This window comes from Megalobrama amblycephala, linkage group LG1 (assembly GCF_018812025.1).
Source record: "Megalobrama amblycephala isolate DHTTF-2021 linkage group LG1, ASM1881202v1, whole genome shotgun sequence".
Taxonomy (NCBI): domain Eukaryota; kingdom Metazoa; phylum Chordata; class Actinopteri; order Cypriniformes; family Xenocyprididae; genus Megalobrama; species Megalobrama amblycephala.
In genome coordinates, this window is record NC_063044.1 from 14,594,321 (window position 1) to 14,618,152 (window position 23,832).

The window sequence follows — 23,832 nt, forward strand, 5'->3', positions numbered from 1 at the left end:
ATCCAAATACTGTAGTTTTAAAGCTGCAGTCTCTGTTTGAATCTCTGTTTGAAAGCTGCAATTGCAGTTATTTGTGGAATTATCATCTTTACGTGGGTTGTGCATCGGCACGGTTCCTCATCGCAGATTAATCGAATGTTTGCTGTCAGTCACCGCATCGGTGTGGATACTGTACTTCAGAATCACAGATTTTACGTCTTTGAAGAATGACCAAAATAAGAATTTTTACCGAAAAATAACAAGTAACAAATCTGACACTTTTGTTCTGAACAACTCATAAAAAAGCATTACAATAAATTGTGCAGTCAATGGTGATTAAATAATGATCGCTTAGCTTGGATCACGTCAAATTGCGCAAATTATTATTATTGTTATACTTTGTTGTCAAATTGTTAATCTTAACAACATCAGCATTGCGTGACTATGTGTATTTAGTGTGTATCAGCATCACCTGTAGATTTCAATTTCTGTAGCCACTCCACAGTCCGAAGTCTTTTGCTTTTGACTATGGGTGAATCTCCAGTTGTCACTGATGATTGTCATTTGGACCTTTCTGGATTACAATCCACAATCAAAATGATAAATTTAATTATTCCAGCTGCTGTGAGAAAAGGCTATAAATGATCCATCACCTGCAGCATCTTCCACATGTGATTTAGCCTACTAGCTGGGACTGGTTCTTTATGTAAACAGACGTGACGTAATGAGGCAAAGACGAACGGCTGCATGTTCGAATTTCCCGCAGAAACCTACCTGTACCGATTTTATTATAAAACTTTATTACAAGCTTACCATTGTGAATCGAGCTAAGGTAAGGAGATAGTTTTGAACACTGGCTGGTTATGTACTTGCTCAAAAATTGATTTTGGATCATTTTTTTACCAAAAAAAGTCACGGAATTCAGCTTTAATGTCGAATAACATATCTATTGTTTTATAACAATAGTGTGTGGGTACTATATTATATATATATATATATATATATATATATATATATATATATATATATATATATATATATATATATATATATATATATATATATATATATATATATATATATATATATATATATATATATATATATATTTATTTGGTACAACGGGGAAAAAGGCGCCTTTGATTATATTTTCCTCTAAACCACTAGATGGCACAAAAACTTGCCGCAGCACTTTCCTAAATATCTGCTTTTCAGAATGCACGTGCAAATTTGTCTGATCCTTGACGTGATCTTGGGCAGCAACGCAAAGTTGATTCTGAGGTAGTTTGATCTAATATTTGATGTTTTCTAAAATATTGTTGATTTAAGTAGCAAATGAGAATCGATTAAATTAATGTTTGCATTTTCAGACAAAGGTCTTTTTAATGATTTTCAGTTTTGTTCAAGATAATTCAAGCAACAGTTTTTCAATAACGGAGGAATATGTAAAAGTATGGTATTTGATGTAAAAAGCGCCCCTGCTGTTGGGGCAAAAGGCACAATAATTAAAGGAATAGTTCACCCAAAAATGAAAATTATGTCATTAATGACTCACCCTCATGTCATTCCAAACCCGTAAGACCTCCGTTCATCTTCGGAACACAGTTTAAGATATTTTAGATTTAGTCCGAGAGCTTTCTGTCCCTCCATTGAAAATGTATATATGGTAGACTGTCCATGTCCAGAAAGGTAATAAAAACATCAAAGTAGTCCATGTGATATCAGTGGGTTAGTTAGAAGTTTTTGAAGCATCGAAAATACATTTTGGTCCAAAACATTCTGCTCCAGACAGTGACGCGATTAGGACATCCGCGACATGCACACCTACGCACCATTTTAAAAAATATAGCAATACCAAAATACAAACAATGTAGAATAGCTTGAATACAGCGTGCGTCTCCCTCAGACTGTAAACGAAGCTCGGGCGCACTAGATAACACGTCAGCAGCATCACTGTCTGGAGCAGAAGGGGGCGGTAATGCACCAATAAGCTGGAGGCCAACCGCCATAAAACAGGAAAGAAGAAGAAGAAGCAGCGTCACTGTGGAGTGAAAGCGGATATACAACAGACCCAGAAGAGAAGACAATGCTGAATAAAGTCGTAGTTTTTGTTATTTTTGGACCAAAATGTATTTTCGATGCTTCAAAAACTTCTAACTAACCCACTGATGTCACATGGACTACTTTGATGATGTTTTTATTACCTTTCTGGACATGGACAGTCTACCGTACAAACACTTTCAATGGAGGGACAGAAAGCTCTCGGACTAAATCTAAAATATCTTAAACTGTGTTCCAAAGATGAACGGAGGTCTTACGGGTTTGGAACGACATGAGGGTGAGTCATTAATGACATAATTTTCATTTTTGGGTGAACTAACCCTTTAACATGATAATGAATAGCTGGCTGCCTTTTCCATTTGTTGATATGACATGGTTAGATTCACATAGCAAATATCACATATCAAATTGGGTATCCATCTTAGAGATAATACCCATATTTAATAAAACAACCATATTTAAAAATATCAGATTTATCATATCATAATAAAATATAATTTATTGTTACTACTGTAAATCTATATTAAATATGATGGGATCTCCTTCAGTGCTTTCAGAATCTTTACTTTTTAAAGTAATTTTGTTTCTGTATTTTTAAAATATATTTTTATATTAGCATAGGCCTATTTTAATGACAGTATATTTATTGAACAACAAATAATTATTTTATCTATCAAAATAAACAGAAAATAGTACAAACTTTGCTAATTAGTGATTCTTTCCAACAAGTAGTAATGTAGACATTATTAAAACATACTATTTTACTTAAAGTATTTGTATCTATACTGTGTGCCTTTTATCCCTTGCTGTTTTTACCCTACCTCATACATTTATAAGATTTATAAACAAAATTAACCACTTTTATGATTTATTTTCACACAAAATATGTTGCTTTATCAATGTTCAATACAAACATATATATTTTTCAGGACATTCAAGTTCACCCATTGCCAGTCAGTCTCATTGCACTGGATCTTCCCTTTGTGACAGACCTCACAGTGGAAGTCTCTCAGTTCTGTTTCTAAACCTGCATTTAATTCACAACAAAGAAATGTTATGTTGCACATGCTGTGCGCCAATTACTGCACCGGCAATATTTCATACCAGTCATGCACATGGACATCACCATCACAATGACCGGGAAGCGACCGTGTCGCAACACACATGACGTATGTTGATTGAGCAAATTTGACCTCTTGATCGGGAAGAAGAGGGTGCAAATCAATATTTAAGAGCGTTTGACTCGTGAGTGTTGCGTGAAACGCACGAGCACATAAAGAACAATGATCCAGCTGACCATGTGGAGCAGATGATGACGATGATGATGATGGATCCTCATAGAAATAAACAATGAACACGCAGAAAGCGCTTCTATAAGCGGAAAGGACATATTTTTATGCAAATGCATGGAAATGTTTAACGGCTGTATTATTTAATTCTAAATTGGGAATAGAACAATATTCCAAAAATGATATACAGCTTTCCGGGGAGAGACCCTCCCTTATTCGACCATGGCTTTGAGGACTGATGGAGGTCTCGTGTTAGTGTTAGTGCAGTGCAAACTAATGAATGGTTTTCCTCAACAAACTAAACAACAACTTTGACCTAACCCAATACCACCTAGCCTAATAAAGAATGGCAAATATGGACTGTTATTAGTATAAGACAAATTTACGCTCACAAGAATGTTAAAATAAGCGTTATTCATGCATGTTTTAATTGTGTGAAATCCCACTCTCCATAAAATAGGATTAAAAACTTACTGTATTTAAATGCTGTGATCCATACACTGTGCAGCTTATGATTTTATCCAGCGGGTGGTTTGCTGTTTAAGCTAAATATTTCCTCGTGCTCCGTTTTGTTGTTTGTTTAGATAGGTAATACATGTATCTCTCAGTTGAGCTCTGAGTCCACAGACAGCCGCCCGCATCCTTCCTGTGTCAAGCTCTGCTCTAAACGCACCGCTCTGTGCAATAATTCATTCAACCCCGCCCCCTTTCCCACAGACACTCCCTCTATTAACATTAAACACGCCCCTACACACGCTACGCTTAAAGACACAGCGCAATTTATGCATCTAGCGTACTGGAGACTTGCTGTTTTGTAACTTTAAACTTCACAATTTTGGTGAACTTTACAAGAACACGTCCTAAATCAAATAAAGAAATACGAAATTATATTTTGAAGAAAGTGAAGCATATTTTTGGACCATTAACATGTATTGCATTTTTGCACACCTCCTCGATCTGAGTAAATAAATACATACAAATCATTTACTACAGGTTTGATAATCTAATGAAAATCATTTTTATGGTGTGATATGTGACCTCGACCTGGACGTGATAATCACCATATTATCAAACTGGAACATTGCTTTTATTTTACTACAGGTTGGTCTTTAGTAGGCTAAAGCTAAACGATAAACATCCTGTTCAGTTTTGTTTTTGTTTTTTTCTGCAGTGCTGGATTGATTTTTTTAACAACGAATCCCAAAACAGTTTGTATTGCGTGCAAAAAGGGTGTTACTGTGCCTGCCCTCCCAGTGGCCCTCCCTTTGTCTTTGGATGTCTCTTTGAAATGCAGTTAACTTGATAGGGATCTTGTGGGGAACAATTGTTAGTCATTGTGCCATTGACGGTCTAGTCAGTACCCGCAGGGTTTAACTGTTGTTTGTATATTCACATAAATCAATTTGCAAAAGGCCATTATGTGTAATTTGCACCTCTGACATGCGCCTAAAGAGGAGTATCCTCTTGCAGTTCAAGGCCTTTGGCACTGTGCGTACAGAAGAAAGGCATGTTTGAACAGTGAGATCACTATCTGCACCCAACAGTTAAACAGTGTGGTCATATATCAGTTTTTACATTTTTTTTGTGAAGATGGCCCCACAACCAGAAGCATAAATAACATGGAGTTATATTTTTTTATATAGCTGGGAAAAGTTTTAAAATTAATGTATTACAATATCAAGTTACTCCCTAAAAAAGTAACTATTGCATTACTTTTGTGAAGAGGAATGTATTACATTACTTCTGCATTACTTTTTTCTCACCTGGGCTGGGCTTGCTTGTTTGTTTTTAATAGCAAAAAAAGTTATATTTTGACAAATGTAAAGGAATAGTAGAGGGCACAGCTCAAACTAATCTTTCTGGAATAGGATGCAGGAGAAGAAAGTTAAACACTCTCACATAAGCAAATAAAAACAAAGAAGAAAAAAGAAACACGTGATGTTTATCTAAAAACATTTGTGCTTATTAGTATGGTTGAATTGGATCATCGAAGGTCAGCAGCAATATAGGGCTTTTCACACTTAAAATAGTTACCCTGGTTCATTATAAACTCTGGGTAAATGGAATCCTGGGTTATCTTGCTTCACGTTTCACACTGCGCATAATTTATCTGGGGTTAACAATTAATCCTGGATATTCATAAAATGACATTTCACACTGTACACTCCTAAACCCTGGGTTAACGTTGTGTTTACATAGCTCTAGCATTGCGCACGCAATAGGGTATATATCAAACGTCACATGACCAAACCGGAAAACTGGTCTCATTGCATCCGCTTGTCAGTGAAAGTGTTAACAGCAGTGTGAACTGTGTTTTAATATCTAAACCTTAGTGTGAAGAAGAAAAATGAAAAAGCTTTTAAATATCAGTTATGCTCATCTTTGCTCGCTCAGTTATCTTGAATAAAACAGCTAATTTTTCATGAAGCACATACAAAAGACGCAAACCTGTTTTACGTTTTCTGTTTAAACTTGTTGCCTTAAACTTTTAAGTTTTCTCAACTTTTGATTTTTTACAGTGTACAATAGCCATGTTCACACAACATACAACACCTCTGCACTTACTCACAATTTCTCAGAGCTAGTCAATCAAATCATGGGAAAACTTGCTTTACATATTTGAAAAACCAATTTAAAAGTAATGCACTTTACTAGTAATCTGATTACATAACTCACATTACTTGTAATGCATTACCCTCAACACTGCTCAGTAGAGTATATAATAAAAGATGCAGCCACCATGTTAAATGATGTGAATAGGGCACATTATTACTCACAATCATGGTCATAATTAGATTAACAGTGTGACAAACAGTACATTGAGGAAGTCTTTTAGTCACAATTAAAAGTCATTTCCCCATTTGGCTGTATTCCCAGGATTCATTGATCCATCAACTGTCTGCGATGCAGCTTGAATCATGCAATTACTCTCCCTAACATTGTGTATGTGTGTTAATTTATTTTCATATGTAGAAAAGGCATACTTTTAATGTTTGTAGTTATGATTATACATGGGTTTTGTCTGTGTGTAGGCCACCACACTGTAAGCTTGGCCTCTTCTCCTTACTGGGTTATTATTTCTCATCTCTCTTGTGACATCTCTGCTCTTACCCCCCGATGTCCAGATCGATGCTTTCCGGCCTGGAATAAAGAGATTATCTCCAGGCGAACTCTCCCACATCTATGCTCAGTTTCTTGAGATGCTGAATGATTCAGTGCTCACTTACCCATTCTCATCTGGCCCAAATCTATCTCCACTGTAGCTTCAGGGAAATTAGGCAAAAGCTGCTCGAATGTCTCACTTCCTCACGAAACAAGCAGAGTCACAGATTTAATGAGACTAAAACAAATCCTGGTTAATGACTAGCACTATAATAGCCAAAAATGTTTGTTAAATTTACTGTAAAACTGGCTGCTGTGGGTGTCAGAAATTCACTGTTAACAACTTTATGATACAACTTACACAACTATTAATATGCCAAGAAACTTGAATTATTATGTTATATTATATTAAATGATACAGTGCTCAGTGTAAAAGTTTGAAAAGTAACATTTTCAACAATATCTCAATGAACACAAAAACAGTTTCCAAAATGTTGACAATACTAAGTTTTATATCTGTTTAACTTATAACATGAAAGTAAGGTTAATAATATAACTTAGAGAACAAAATTTTCAGTTTTACTCAAATTAGGGTGATGCAAAAATGAGAGTACACCCAACTGAAAGACTCTGGAGCAAAGCTACATTTTAAACTACAAATGTCTAATTTAACAAGAATCAACCACAGGTGAGTCTACAGTAATTATTCATTACACAGGTGTCCAACTGACTATAAAACGGTGGTAAAACCCCTTCCCATTTCATGCTGTCAGCAATGGCACCACATGGAAGAGAAATGTCACAAAACCTGAGAAAGAAAATAATTTCTTTACACCAGAAAGGTGAAGGCTACAAGAAGATCAGCAAAGCTTTACTTATCAGTCAGAATACTGTAGCAAAAGTGATACAAAAGTTTAAAAAAGATGGAACTGCAACCATCTCACAGAGATGTCCAGGTGGTCCACAGAAGTTAACACCTCAACAGGAGCGTCTTCTGATGAGAAGGGTTGAAGAAAATTGGCATGCAAGTTCACTGCAGTTATCTAAAGAAGTAGAAAGCCAAACTGGGGTGACTATTTCCTGTGACACAATACGGCGTACACTGCAGAGGAATGGCATGCATGGGTGCCGTCAACGAAAGAAACCTTTCAAGCCCAGGCACAAAAAGCCCACCTAGAGTTTGCCAGGGCCCATGCTGACACAGATGAAGACTACTGGGACTCTATACTCTAGAGTGATGAGACCAAGATAAATGTTTTTGCAACTGATGGCTTCAAAACTATATGCCGTTACAAAGGTGAGGAATACAAAGAAAAATGCATGGTGCCTACAGTGAAACATGGTGGTGGCAGTGTCCTTATGTGGGGCTGCACGAGTGCTGCTGGTGTCGGGGAGCTGCATTTCATTGATGGCATCATACATTCACAGATGTACTGCTCTATACTGAAAGAGAAGATGCTACCATCACTCCGTGCCCTTGGTCGTTGTGCACTTTTTTCTAACATGACAATGATCCTAAACACACATCTAAGGCCACTGTTGGATTTCTGAAGAAGAACAGGGTGAAAGAGATTCAGTGGCTCCTGATCTGAACCCAATCGAACACCTATGGGGAATTCTGAAGAGACAAGTTGAGCATCACTCTCCATCCAGCATCCAGTCTCTAAAAGTGGTCATTCTTGAAGAATGGAAAAAAGATAGATGTTGCAAAATGTCACCAACTTGTTCATTCCATGCCTAGAAGACTTGGTGCTGTCATTAAAAATCATGGAGGCCATACAAAGTACTAGATGTAGTAGTTTTTGTTGTGGGGTGTACTAATTTTTGCATCACCCTAATTTGAGTAAAACTTAAAAATGTGTAATCTAAGTTATATTATTAACCTTACTTTCATGTTATAAGTTAAACAGATGTTATATTAAATTTAGTCTTGTCAACATTTTGGAAATTGTTTTTGTGTTCATTGAGATATTGTTTAAAATGTTACTTTTCAAAGGGGGTGTACTCATTTACACTGAGCACTGTATGTTCAAATGACCTGGCATTTCCATGAACCATAGTTAGTGGTTTTACCATAGTATTTGTACATTATTTTTCCAATAAATTGAACATTTTACAGTGTGTGGTCAAAAATGAACTTTCAAAAGCCAAAGCAAGACATGAACAAAAACACTGAAAAATAGAGCAATTTATTTTAGATATGAACCATGCCTTGGTCCAATATAATTCATCAAGTTTTGTACAGTGATAGTCACCTCACAGAGAACAAGACAGGAGATAATGTGAATCATGATCGTCGTAATTTTCAAGTCCTTTAAAATAGTTTCCACATAAGACTGCTGTTGTTCTTAAGTTAGAGTATAAAACCAATCGATTATAAATAAAGCATATCAGCTGACATACACGTAAGCATACTGTATGTGTACACTATGTCAAACCGTGAACCGTAAAAACACATTCTACAATATATTCAGAGAAATACATACAATGTCATTTGAAAGAGCAGACAGCCTCTGAGCAACAGACCCCGAACGTGAGACTGACTCGATGACGTTTGTGACTCAACTGACACAGTGTGACGTCAGTCCATGAAGCTCATTTGCTAATGATGAGTGTTTAATGTGCACCACCTATGGAAGATGTTGATCCACGTGGTATCTTTACACTGCCGCATACGGATTTGCATGTGCACAGACATTTCGAGCGGTCGCTCTTGACCGCATGAGTATTAATGTTAAGATTATTTTCTTTTCTTTTTCCAAAAACATTATTATACCCTCATTATAGGTGTGGCATTCTTTGCTAACATAAACGCAACTGGTCTTGTATCGAATCCTTTAGAAATATTATTTAATTATAAAATTTAGTTTCTGCTCCTTAGTGTTAAAGTTCAGTTGGTCTAAAGGGTATTTTTACACGACAACGATGTACTAGAAACTGAATGTTTTTTTCTTTTGCATTTTTCGCATACAGATGACAGCATTGTCAAAATGATCCCCATTCACACGAATCAGCGAAACTGACTAAAAATGCTGCGTTATTCATGCCAGGCCAGTAGATGGCGATGTCACTTTGTAAAGAAACTCTACGCATCTATAGATTGAACACGTAATACGCATGCGTTTGACGGAATTTGCAATTTTGTAGTTTGCATGGACTCAATAATGGTATCGTTTTCAAAAAATTTTACTTTAAACCCCTTTTCAAGTTTGTGTTTTCAGGCCCCCAAAACACTGTTGTCATGTCAAAATAAAAAAAATAAAAACTTTTTTTCCATTTTTAGTTGAAAACAATGTCGTTTAAACGGCACCTAAGAAGCAGAAGAAAAAAAACTCCCACAAAGGCTGACAAATTCACAGTTGTTATAATTTGTGTAATGCAAATGCATGATTAATACATTAATATATTTTGCATTATTTGATTATATCCAAATATGGTGTCATAAAGTGACCCTTCCTTATTCAACCATGGGCTTGAATAAAAAAATATTCTCAAAATTGTTAATGTTCACATTAAGTTAAAAAAATGCTACTTCGGAATGTTTTTTAAACGTTTTAAAAAAGTTTTTTCTTGATTATGCGAATGTTAAGGAAACATTCCATGTTATAATTTTGAAACATTATGGAAACGTTACTTTTGAATGTTCGCTGAATATTCTGAAACAAGTAGTAACATTTAAAAAATGTTAGACCAACATCCGACTAAACCGTCGGGAACATTCCATGAATGATGTATAAATAATGTTTTCATGCTAATGTTTTGAGAACATTATTAAAGACCAGATAACTTTAAACAAACATTCCACTAATGTTACTGGAAGAAAGTTTTTTTCATAACTTTGAGAAAACCTTGCCAGAACATTAGACAAAGTTCTGGGAAAGTTCCCTGTTAGATGGGGTAGTGCCAAATTATGGATGTGATCCTCAACAAACTATACAAAAACTTACAATACTAACAATAAATAATGCAGAATAAAGTGAATTATTAATCTAATGAACCACATTTCCATCCAAAATGTATCACAATTGGATGAAAATCATGATACGATGGTAGCGCCTCTTCCTTTACAACATCTCCTTGGTTGGAAGTAAGAGCAAAAAATAAATAAATAAAAATTGTACCATATGAATCATACAGAAATTCCTCACTTTTCCCTTCTCAAAGTTTGTTGTCTAAGCATAATGTTTTCTCTTTTGCTTCATTTTCAAGAGACTGACATTGCTACAAGCTCACACTGTTTTTCTTTCAGAAAAATTGTCATTGATTTCTGTGTCAATGACATCAGAGCGATATCACAAAATCTGCTGTGTTTTGTGAAATGCAGTTTGTTCTCATCACTTTAAAACATTTACAAGGGTCCAACAGTCTGAGTTTACTAGCGTTGTCTTTTCTTTGCCTTAAATATTTCAAAATACTAAAACTTAAATGAAACTTAAAAAAATTACAAAAAGAAAACTCCAGATGGTCTCAGAATTTTGGAATCCACTGTATATGCAGTCAGTTTTTATATATATATATATATATATATATATATATATATATTTTTTTTTTTTTTTCTTTTTCGGACATTTCTTTTTTTTTTTTAGTGAAGGATGAAGTGAATATATTTTAAAATATACAATCAACAAACCGATTCCCTTCAGAATGATTGTCTGTGTTTCAATGCTCTTGCACGCACATATAAACCCACAAAACACCTGCACACCCGGCCAATAAAATCCAAAAGCAGCTCTTGATGTCCGACAAGGTGCAGCAAGGGAGAAAAAAATACAGAACAGACCAATAATACTGCAGGAGTCCCTCCCAGGTGTGTTGTCATTGGAATGAGAGTCTTGTATCAAACAAATGAGGAGAATCCTGTGGCCGGGACCTGGGCGGAGGTGCCCAGGCTGCTAGGGGGCCTGTACAGGGTGTGCTGGCTGTGGTTGTCAGAGGACAGCAGTGACGGGGTGGGAGTCCGGCTCCCCTTGGGCCTGAACAAGGTGCCCTGGCCCTGGGGCTGCGGGGAGGGATTGCTGTGGGGTAGCAGAGGAGGTAACGGTGGCAGCGGAGGCGGGTGGGGGCGGGACTCCTGTTCCGCCACCGTGTCGGGTTGGGCGTAGCCATACGCCGGAGGCCGAGAGACGCCCTTCTGTTGCCGGCGCCAGGAATTATAGTAGGTGGGGTCACTGATGTAGTGGTTGACGAAAGAGTGGGTCTTCTGCCGGTTTGGATCCAACTCGTACTCGCTGTCACTGCCCTGTAATTGAATGAGAAAGAAATAATCTGTTAAACCTTCACTTTTTGTAATAGCTTGTACTTCTCTAACCAGTTTTGGAACTGTGCATTATAGCACTTTTTAATTTGGATAAAAGCCTCAGCTAAAAGATCATCAAGGATGCATTAAAGGGATAGTTCACCCAAAAATTATTCCATGATTTACTCACCCTCAAGCCATCATAGGTGTATATGACTATCTTCTTTTAGACAAGTATAATTGGAGATTAATTATATAATTGTATTGAAAAATATCCTTAGTCCTCCAAGGTTTATAATGGTTTTGATTTTGAAGACAAAAAATGCATCCATCCATAAAAAAATGAATCCATACGACTCCAGAGGGTTTATAAAGTCCTTCTAAAGCGAATCGATGTGTTCTTGTAAGACAAATATCATTATTTAAAACTTTAGAAAGTAAAGTGCGACAGCCATATGTGCTCAACGTACATCCAAAAACATTCACTTCCGCAACGTAGTACACAGTGCACTATGTTGCTTTATAATACTTTATATAGGTAAAGTATACGTTTTAAATAAGGATATTTGTCTTTCACAAACGCATCAATTCGCTTCAGAAGGCCTTTATTATCCCCCTGGAGTCGTATGGATTACTTTTTTTATGGATGGATGCATTTTTTTGTCTTCAAAATTTGCCCACCCATTCACAACCATTATGACTGAGGATATTTTTAAATATAACTCTGATTGTGTTTGTCTGAAAGAAGATAGTCATACACACCTAGGATGGCTTGAGGGTGAGTAAATCCTGAGATAATTTTCATTTTTGGGTGAACTATCCTTTTAAATTGATCAAAAGTGACAGTAAAGACATTAACATTGTTACAAAAGTTTTCTATTTAAAAACTATTAGCAGCACAACTGATTTTAACATTGATAAGAAATGTTTTTTGAGCATCAAATCAGAATGTCAGAATGATTTCTGAAGGATCATGTGATGCTGAAGATTATAAATACTAATATAATATTTCACAATATTATTGTTTTACTGTATTGATCAAAATAATAAATGTATCCTTGGTGAACATAAGAGTCGTTCAAAAACATTAAACATCTTACAGATCTCAAACTTTTGAATGGTAGTGTACATGTAGAAAAAGTAAAATCATCATAAAAGAAGCTGTAAATATGAATAAAATGAATAAAACAACAACAAAAATCTGTATTCCTTAATTTCTTTTAAATTAAGGAATAATTTACCCAAAATGAGAATTGTTTTTTTTTTCTTTTTCTTTTTTTTAAACTTACGTTCATGATTTTTAAAAACTGCTATTACTTTTATGTGGAACACATTGTAAAACAGGCGCGATGATTAAATATGAGTCAAATATTTTAGGTCTGAACTACATTCTCACCTAAAAACCTCTTAAAAATACAGTTTGTGGTACAACAAGTGCAATATTTGTAAAAAAGTTTTGCTCGGCCACTTCAGTCGCTTCAAATGGAGTGATACAGATGGTGAAAAAGTATCACATGGCTCTCAGCCAACAGCCAATCAGATTCAAGGACCAGAAAGAACTGTTGTGTGTATATATATATATATATATATATAATATATATCCCCCACTCACTATGGACTAAGCTCCAGGAACTAGACTACATTTATTAGACTAGCACTGCTCTACTAGACTACTAGACACAAACTACGGCCTCACCCAAAACTCGGAGGAGCAGTGATCATATATGAAAACATAAGCGCCTCCTGAAAGAGCAAAATCATTATTTACAGATCCTCACAGATGACAAATCATAATCAGAATGTTTAACGATGACAGATGGTTCTCAGAAATGCTCTACTCAAACTGTACATGTCCACCAGCTCAATGACTGCTGTCTTCTGTCAGAGAGGGTCTGAATTAAAACCATATCGCTTGTTTATGATGACATTATTATGCGAAAGTGTGGTATGGTGGAAGGGTTTCTTTAAAGAAGGAATGTTATGATAGTATGGGTACCTGATGAACAGGCAAAAAGCTCCCAGTGGGATTGTGGGAGGAAAGACAAATGCTTAAGCGAGAGGAGTGCCCCCTACTTTCTCACAGCTTGGGCCAAATGATTCACCAATCCCCATGACCCCTGAAGCCCTAGTTTCATAGTTATTGAGTCAAATACTGTAAACGTGAAGAGAAGAGATTATAGTATTTTACACTTCCTGTTGCATAAAAAGTAACCCCATTTATTCTGATGGGGAAATTTCAAATAATTTAAGCCATTTTCCCCTTCCTTTCAAGGCGATGCATATAAATGAGACTAGATGATCTGGAATTAGATGAGCAGTTTGTAAAAGAAAGGTCATTCTTATCATCATTCATTTAATGTGTTTGCAGAAATAATGGTTCAGCTTAAAAGAATGCCATTTTCTCCTTTTCATTTCTCAAGTTCTCTGTTTTTTTTCTTTTCTTTTAAGTATGAACATTGTCTCTAATATTTCTTCTAAAAATGTAGACAAATGAGACAATTGTGGATGTACAGTAAGAGTGATATTCTTGAGAACTCTAGAGGAGACAGGTGAGATCTTTTACTCAGGACAAGCCCAAGAGGCAGAAGACTTGAGCAAAAATCTCCAAGAAAAAACAATTCAGATGTTAAAAAGACCCCTTCTGTGTTTTTTCTTCCCTGTGGGGGATGGTTTGTAGTGTTTTGTGTGTTCAACACTTCATTTACAATGTTAAATGACATCCACAAGCCTACTGACAAAAGAAAACATGTGAATGATAAATAATACAGTGAAGTGAATCGATGTGTATTTAGGAGTGAACTAGGGTATTCAAGGAGAAAGATGTAAGGCAGGACCTCATTTTATCCTTTAGCAATTAAAAGTGCCCTAGAACGTTCTTTCACAAGATGTAATATAAGTCTAAGGTGTCCCCTGAATGTGTCTGTGAAGTTTCAGCTCAAAATACCCCATATATATTTTTTTAATTAATTTTTTTTAACTGCCTATTTTGGGGCATCATTAACTATGCACTGATTCAGGCTGCGGCCCCTTTAAATCTCGCGCTCCCTGCCCCACGAGCTCTCGACTATAATACAGTGCATTTACAAAGTTCACACAGCTAATATAACCCTCAAATGGATCTTTACAAGATGTTTGTCATGCATACTGCATGCATACATCGGATCATGTGAGTATAGTATTTATTTGGATGTATTACATTTGATTCTGAATGAGTTTGATGGTGCTCCGTGGCTAAAGCTAACATTACACACTGTTGGAGAGATTTATAAAGAATGCAGATGTTTTTATGAATTATACAGACTGCAAGTGTTTAAAAATGAAAATAGCGATGGCTCTCTTGTCTCTGTAAATACAGTAATAAACGATGGTAACTTTAACCACATTTAACAGTACATTAGCAACATGCTAACGAAACATTTAGAAAGACAATTTACAAATATCACTAAAAATATCATGTAATCATGGATCATGTCAGTTATTATCGCTCCATCTGCCATTTTTCGCTGTTGTTCTTGCTTGCTTACCTAGTCTGATGCTTCAGCTGTACACAGATCCAGACGTTAATACTGCCTGCCCTTGTGTAATGCCTTGAACATGGGCTGGCATATGCAAATATTGGGGGCGTACATATTAATGATCCCAACTGTTACGTAACAGTGTTATGTTGAGATTCACCTGTTCTTCCGAGGTCTTTTAAACAAATGAGATTTACATAAGAAGGAAGAAGCAATAGAGTTTGAAACTCAATGAATGTCTTTTCCATGTACTGAACTCTTGTTATTCAACTATGCCAAGGTAAATTCAGTTTTTGATTCTAGGGCACCTTTAACTGAATTGCAAACAGTGGGCATTTTATACCAGAATAGAGTCATGTGATTGGGGGAGGGATTGACAAATAAGAGGGATTTGTGATGTCAGCCGAAATGGAACAACATGGACTGATGAATCAAAGAAAATAAGATCAGCAGCATGTTTTAAGAAAGTAGACAGGGTCCATTCTGATTCCAGAAAACATCAGAAAAAAAATTATTCTTAAAAAAAACATTTGCCTTTTTGGGGTGAATCACCTGTGAGTCAGACACTTCTGAAGGCTTCTCGGTCAGGCTGCTACTCTCAGCTGGGACCAAGTCATTGTACTTGATGCTGACATCTTCATCAGAGTAGTGCAGGCTGCCGGGACTGGGTCGTGGTGGAGATCTGTAGGACCAACATGCAGAGAAATGCTTTACTAATTCACAGAAATAATACACCTAAAATTAAAATGTTTTCCTCCTTTACCAGATTTATTAAGTCATGAGTAGGGTTAGGTTTATGGGTAGGACTAAATTTTCAGACAGGAATGTTGTTCCTGGATCAACAAAATAATCCAGGAACATGACTTTCTTGACAAAATCACAGTGACCTGTTGACCTACTCTACTCCGAGGTTTCTAACACCTCGTCTTTTTTTTACCAAATCCACACTGGCTAACAAACTTTTTTGCATGGGTAGAGTGAATTTTGTGCGACAGTAGTAGCTCACTGCAGTTATAGGGATGGGAGTCATTTCACCCTGTTCTTCACAAATCATACGGGCTACTTTCATGGGGCTTTTTCTTTTGAAACAGACTGTAAATAATCAGTTTAATGCAGACTGGACTATGCAGGAGTTTTAAAGACATCACGAGGAACTCATGAAGACCCAATCATGCAGCATCCTCATGGATCAAAGCGGATTTTGATTGGATGAATACACTCATAGAGCAGTCTATTGAGTCCAGGAGAAACAATGGATGATGAGTCTTCTGAAGGGAACGGATCAGGTAATCATCCACTCATTGGCTGCTGCAGGGGTTGGACTGTTAAAAGGGGTTGTGCTCGTTAAAATGGAAGGTAGAAAGATCGGCGCATAGCAGGATGGGTTTACTTGATTTGCCATAATGAGGTCTGATATGCTCAAAGCCAAGGTCACTGGAGACGTTAGCTTTTGAACTGAGGCTGCTAAGCTTCCCTTTACTTCAGTTGGCTTATAAATCAAGCTGAAATAACTCACACGGGGAAAAGGCTTTAAAGAACCATGCGGGGAACTAATGAGTAAAAGGAATATCTGATATGCAAGAGGGTTTGTGAAAAACATGGCATCCACCAGCTGATAGCATCAATGGCGAAACATATAAAGCTTTGTTCATCCTGAAAATGAACAAGAGGACCATGCGTGAGCTGTATACTAATGGAAACCCTTGGTGGTGGAAGGGTTGTCCCAACAAAAATCGGGCCTCTGGGAATAAAGCAAGAGACCGAGGGGGAGGGGAGGGTTATGACATTGTATCTGCTTAAAATTCAGAGGAGGCTGAGGTTTGAGAAAGCAGAGAGGCGGAGCCACGTCGAACAGCCCCCAACACCCCTCAGAAGCCAGAGAGGGGCTTCAATTATTCACAAGCGCCGAGGTCTTCCATTCTCCTTATCCACCCTCATCTCCCGCCTCTATCTCTTCCCGTCCCATACCAAACCCTTTCCTTTTCTACCTCCATCAAAGATATCTCTCGTGGCTCAATCTTGATGGGAGCTCATTAGCAGGACTGCATCCAAAGTGGAAGTTCTTCACTGCCCAGGCTCTTTGATCCCAACCCTGGGCCTCTGCATCTGGGCAGAGAACCAGCACAAACCCCCCAGCACATTCCAGTATAATGGGCGCAGAGCGGCTTCTCCAATTACCACCAGAGGAAGCTTGAAGCAGACCCATCCCCTCATCCAATCACATTAAGTAGCCTTCAAACTCCTATGTAAAGAAACTTTAGTTCATTAGAATAACGAGAATGCTGTAGACCATTGTTATACACTGTTAACGCAAATATGTCCAAATCCAAAGTGTCTGCAGAAGTCCTGTGAACTACAGAAAGGTTTGAGGGAGGTCTGGTCCCACCAATTAAGACCTGAACGCCTTCAAAGCATGAGATACATGTTAGGGCTGCACGATTTATCACAATTTTATCGCACGCAATTTAGCAAAGGCTGAGATTATTTTATGCGCAGCTTGTCGGAGCTGTACGGCTCTGTGATCAGTAGTAAATGCTTCTCCATCTGAAAGCCAGATGGCGCTCTTGTGCAGAAACTGCTAATATGCCCTGCACATGTCATTCCAGTAAAGTAAGAAGCCACATCATCTCACAGAAGGACGCTCAACTGTCGTTATGAAGTCAGTTTGGAGTAAAAACATATTATTAAATGTTGTCTTTTGTTGGACAAGATGTTAATAAATGCTTCTCATGTCTAGAAAAATGTTTGACGTATGTTGCTTTTTCAAATGTACATTATAAGCGACTCACGTGCTTTCAGATGGATTAGCATTTGGAGACATAGTTCATTGACAAGCTGCGCATAAAAAAATAATCGCAGCTTTGCGATTTCATAATCGCACTAAGCCAAATTGTTTAAGTTTTTTTCTAATCGTCCGATTAATCGTGCAGCCCTAATACATGTACTAAACTGATTTAGTTCTACATATTACAATAAAAGTTTTCAAACAATGTTTGACAACGTTAGTGAAAATATGCAACCTGGTCACATTCGCCCAATGACATAATTATAGCAACAGTAATCGCAATTTCTCTTTCTGCAAGCGTCACACTGTGTAGCTCCACCCACCATGAAATCTCATTGGTCCAAAATCTTGTTCCCCATAATTCCAAACTAAACACCAAATATGCTCTGATTGGCTTACAGTGTGAAAACTTGTTAAATCGCAACTGGTTAATACAGTGTTATGATCCATATCAGACAATACACTGACATTAACAGTCAATTTATTGTAGATATCACAAAAATATATAGAAAGCCTCCGGAAAAAAACTGTCCCCAGAAAATTACCTATAAATATATCCTTAAAATCTTTCTCTTAGTCCTTAAGAAACTAGGGACACGGTATGACTATCATGAATATGGTCTGATCTAAGCAAAAGAGCATGTGAGAGCTTTGTTGAAGAACCTTACATAAATAGTCAATTTCTACAGAATGCACTTTGAATGTCAATAAGACACAAAAGAGGGAGGTCTGAGTGGTCTAACATTCACAGTCTGGTGTGTTCTTTCAGCTGACAGATTGCAGTTGGAGATTTGAAAAGAGCGACTGTCATTAAAATCCATGCCAACTCAATCCATTTAAAGGATGCCTGAAAGTAGAATTTAAATCAACGGCTCGACCAAAGCTCTGTGTGTGGACAGAATGCATTCCGCTCTGGCTCTTTGTTTGTAGCCATTTGGGAATTAAACCCATTGTGCAAATAATGTCCTGAACAGCATACTGACAGTGTTTACCCCAAAGAAAATTTCTAGAAAAAACATTACATTAGCAGAGCAAACTATTCCACTACATACTGATCTAGGCTCTCTGTGAAGTGATATCACTATATATGTATATAATGAATGGAAATCATGTTTCATGCATTTATACTAACCGGGTGTAGATTCCATTCTTACGGCAGAAGGAATTTTTGACAGAGAGTCGACGGTTGTTGAGCTCCAGGGCAGGGAAGCGTCCTTCATCCAACCGTACCATCTCTCCATGGGATAGGGGCAGAGATGTGCAGTTTGAGTGGGCACCTACAGACAAGAGATAAGAAGACAAACTATGAGGATCATGACAACTGTGGCAGCAATCACATCATATAATATCCATCCATCCATCCATCCATCCATCCATCCATCCATCCGTCCGTCCACCCGTCCATCCATCCATCCATCCACACACCCACCCACCCATCCGTCCATTCCACCCGTCCACCCATCAACCCATCCATCCATCCATTTTAAATTCAACTAACCATATAACTGCACATAGTCAGGATAAAAAAAACTTAACTGTATTTTTATGCAAATACATACTGTATCTCACTTGATCCAACAACCTTAAGGGCCTACCAGCCTAAATCTCAAACAACTAATCTCTAGTGGCATGGCTCTGGGTTTGGCCTTGTTGTGTATGTGACCATGGCAGCTAGGCAAGTCAAATCTCACTAGGTCATCCAGCACACATCTTCTAAAGTGAGAAGACCTCTGATCTCAAAGGCTCAGAGTCTAACTTAAGTGTGATTTCAGGGATGTGAGGAGAGCAGTGACCTCTCTGCCTAGATGGACTGTGTGATCTCCCACCTTGCAGAACTTCTGGCCTCACTGGACTTCAGTTAAACAAACCGGCACCAATAGATCAGGACCGAACGGAGCCAGGCGGGTGGGGAGTATCTTGAGAGAAGCCCTTTGTGTCCTACACAAACACTTCCCTTGTGCTACTCACACATCCGCAACCCTGTTGGCCCTGGTACAGCACTAAACGCTGACCGAGCTCAGAGGCAGCCATGTGAGAATCCCTCCCACACTCACAGATCAGAACGCAACTCGACCTCCCCAGAACTCTAAGATGAAATATGCAACGTGCATGAAGTCCACAGTCCGTAACCACCTCATGCATGTTGCACACAAAACTAGAAAGAACTTTCTCGATCTGACTAGCTCTAATCTAACTGGTTTGGCTTTATGTAAATTCTGGGAATAAAAGCGCATGTTTTTATTATCAATCCAAATGGAAGTAAAGGGTTGGGCAGATGTCAAGCGTCTGTCAGCTCAGTTTTTGTGGTGTGTTCTACACGTCAAAACCAATTGGACGCTGTCAGTGGCTTTTCGATTGAGCATGTTGAATCTACGTCGGGTTGTCTGTGAGAGAGATCACTCTGATTGGCTGTTCAGCTTAGTGAACCAGTGCACAAGACTGAAGCGATGAAAGCAAGCAAACAGTCAAGGCACACACACAGATGGCTCTTTACATGTTACATCTTCATCTTATCTGAGCAATCCAATAAGCACTTATTTTCATAACAACACAGCCATCTGGAATGAAGAATGTAAAGACCAACTAATCGACATGATTTACATTAAAAATGGTAAGCAAGCACTTTGTACTGTATATCTGCAATCCTAGGCTGCATCCAAAATCCAAAAGAAATTAAGGTTTTTGAGGAAAACCTTAGGATTTTTCTCCATATAGTGGACTTCACTGAGGTACAACGGCTCTACATGATCCCAGCCGAGAAATAAGGGTCTTATCTAGTGAAACGATCGGTCAAAAAAATCCACAAATACTCATCTTGCACTAGCGTCCACGACTTCACGCATAACATAACCACGTTGGAAAGGTCACTTAGGACTTAGTTTTTGCACGTTCAGTGCAAAGATGAGCATTTGTGGTTAAAATGATTTTGTTTTTTTTTTTTTTTAGAAAATGACCGATATTCCTCAGCTGGGATCATGTAGAGCCCTTTGAAGCTGCTCTGAAACTGCAATTTGGACCTTCAACCCGTTGAACCCCAGTGAAGTCCACTATATGGAGAAAAATCCTGAAATGTTTTCCTCAAAAACCTTAATTTCTTTTCGACTGAAGAAAGAAAGACATAAACATCTTGGATGACATGGGGTTGAGTAAATTATCAGGAAATTTTAATTCTGAACTGAACTAATCCTTTGCGGTCCAGTTTGTACGAGTTTTGTTTGGAACTACCTCAAAAATAGTGAGAAAAGACTTGACGGTCACCTTCTTTCCCAAGCTGAGAGAAAACATGAGATGATGAGTGATGTAATTTTGCTTGAAGCAGCACAACCTCCCTCTGAGGCAGCAAAATGAGTCAGCAATCATTTTGATAGTAATGACCACAACCAAATGAAGCAAACACACGCTGCTATTGATTGTTTGAGTCTCTCTCAAGTGGAAAATCACATTTTCCCAGAGCACCATGGTGTTACCCACCAGTGATGGGAAAATAGAACTAAATTTGAGTCCATCTCACTTTAGTCATGCGAGTCAGCAGAAAGAGACATGGCAATCAGGGTAATTGAGAGACATTATAGATCTGTTTTTGGCTTATCCACCCACCTGAGTCTGTTTTCTTGGTGTATTTTTTGCTCTGACCTCGTATGATGAGGATGAAGATGAGCAGAAGGATGAAAATTAGGCCCACGAGAGCAATAACCACCAGAAACCACCATTCCTCATAAAAAGGGGAGATCTTTTGGGCTGGTAAAAGAGAAAAGAAGCAGAAAAATGGGTTTCCACTATGAAACACAAAACCTTTTGGGCTTTCTCGCATGTGTTTTCAAGTTTACTCACCTGATATTGAAGGAGAAGGGGCACTCGGAGAACCGTAGCCATAATCATTCACCGCAATGACACGGAAGTCATAGGTGACTCCTTCTCTGAGGGTATCCAGGTTAAGAGTGTACGATGTCACCTCTTTAGGGATGTCTTTGATTAGAATATCCCACAGTCCTTCATCTGTTGGTGGTAAGATGCCATTATTCTCTCTGTAACGACTTTAAATGCTGCGTTTCTAAACAATTCCTGTTTTTCAACTCACCAGATGGTCGTGCCTCTATTACATAGCGTGTGATGGGAGCGCGGCCGGGGTCACCGCTGGACCAGTGGAGAGTGAGTGCTGAGCCATAACGAGAGATAAACGGCTCACCCGGTGGCCCTGGAGCACCTATATCACAAAATAGGGCAATAGTGGTGCAGAAATTATAGACTTCAGCTTTAGATTTATTGGTGTTACAAAAATAGCAAATATGGCTAAATGTGAGACGACAAGACCTTCTCCGGGGCCAGTGGTGATGTTGGCCTCGACCTCTGGTCCATAGGTAAGGGTTTTAGCACGGATGCGGAAGTTGTATGTCACTCCGTCTGCCAGATCCTTGATTTTCATCCACAAGGGGGCGCTGCCCTTCACATCCACTGTGACAATCTTACTGACACCTGAAGTGTGAGGAGAGGAGTCTGTAGAGGAAACACTCAAACTCTAGATACCATGCTAAACACTAACAATGGCACATACAAACACAAATTATTAGCTTATGCACTGTATTGACCATTCAAAAGTTGTTTTTTTAAAGACTTTTTTCAAAAACATAAAAAATCTTTCTGACCCCAAACCTTTCAGTGGTAGTGTATTAACAGAATTGCATAAAAAAATCTTTTTTTTTTGGTATTTTTTAATAGTTTTCAGAAATGTTATACTTTTTAAGACCTATAAAATTAAGGTTTGAAAATGTTCCATTGGCTTACATTGATAGAAAGTTAAGCTTTCGTCTTTTTGACAGTCATGACTTCATCTTAATGTTTGCATATTGAAAAATATATATTTTTTTCTTATAACCATTTGCATACTGACTTGTGACAGGTCTTGTCTTCCGTTTAAATGTTCTGTCAGTTTTCATGTCTGTTCACCTTCATGTTGCACAGCGAATATAGCTACGTTTTGAATACTAAGCAAATTTATGCAGTAGTATCCAGATTTTCTGTATGCACAGCACACATGGTTTATCTTCTACATTTGCTAAAAGCAGGCAGCTACAGTGTTTACTGTATTCAGTGTGTATGGGTCATTTACGAATAAGGTTTTTAAAAGTGTAAAAAAACATAATGGAGATATAATTAATTTTGAAGTTTTATTAAGTGTTAACAATGAGATTATGTGGTTTTTATAATCAATTAAGACTGCTTTTGTCATTTTTTACAAGATGGATAAAATTTGTCACCAAAAAAGTCATTCGGTTTAACCAAAATTTCAGTTTTACCGAATGACACTTTTGGTTATACTGAATGATGATATTTTCAAACAATGCTAATAGGCTGATATCTAGCAAAAGGACAATCAAACATTTTATAATTAGTACAAATTTGTACAATATTACAACATTTTCCATGTTTTATAGCGGTTGTACCGAATGACCTGATGTTTCGCGTTATGCGTATGTGCAAGTGAAAACATGAATTTTTCAAATAGTTAAGAGAGAGTTAGTTACTATGCTTCATGACCATGTGGTCCTTTGCAGATGTCTGAATGATGTCACATCCTGTCACGTGATATTGACTGCATGACTTGATCCAAAATGGTCCCTTTGTGTTGGTTACTCCGAATGACATCAATGAAATGAATTTTTCTGGACATTCTTTCTCATAACAAAGCAACAACTTCTACACATAATTTTAATACCATTCTTCACTATGTTGATAAATGATGTTATAAAATCATTCCAGAATAAAAATATATACATTTATTACATTTTAAGATATTTTAATCACAAATGAAATGGCTGTATTGGCTTTTGGACGGTTAAACCAAATAACCTTTTGACGGTTCAAAAT

At 37.5% G+C, this 23,832-nt stretch overlaps 2 protein-coding genes across 5 annotated transcripts in view; both read right to left on the minus strand.

The window, feature by feature from the left end:
- Nucleotides 1-3,997, minus strand: part of cdc42ep4a (CDC42 effector protein (Rho GTPase binding) 4a) — a 28,292-nt gene extending 24,295 nt beyond the window's left edge. Inside the window, exon 1 of the mRNA XM_048182872.1 lies at nucleotides 3,804-3,997. The gene's annotated coding sequence lies outside the window, so the exon portion shown is untranslated. The remainder of the gene's footprint in view (nucleotides 1-3,803) is intronic.
- A 4,607-nt stretch (nucleotides 3,998-8,604) lies between these two features.
- sdk2a (sidekick cell adhesion molecule 2a) overlaps nucleotides 8,605-23,832 on the minus strand; it is a 168,680-nt gene continuing 153,452 nt past the window's right edge. For 2 of the 4 annotated variants that reach the window (XM_048182937.1, XM_048182922.1), the window contains 7 exons: nucleotides 22,279-22,440; nucleotides 22,046-22,171; nucleotides 21,799-21,963; nucleotides 21,565-21,705; nucleotides 19,100-19,244; nucleotides 15,735-15,864; nucleotides 8,605-11,670 (listed from right to left, as the gene is read on the minus strand). In XM_048182937.1, the coding sequence (XP_048038894.1) occupies nucleotides 11,269-11,670; nucleotides 15,735-15,864; nucleotides 19,100-19,244; nucleotides 21,565-21,705; nucleotides 21,799-21,963; nucleotides 22,046-22,171; nucleotides 22,279-22,440 (1,271 nt within the window). In that variant the 3' untranslated portion in view covers nucleotides 8,605-11,268. Of the gene's footprint in view, nucleotides 11,671-15,734; nucleotides 15,865-19,099; nucleotides 19,245-21,564; nucleotides 21,706-21,798; nucleotides 21,964-22,045; nucleotides 22,172-22,278; nucleotides 22,462-23,832 lie in introns of all 4 variants that reach the window. The other 2 variants (XM_048182929.1, XM_048182911.1) reach the window with 1 other exon arrangement.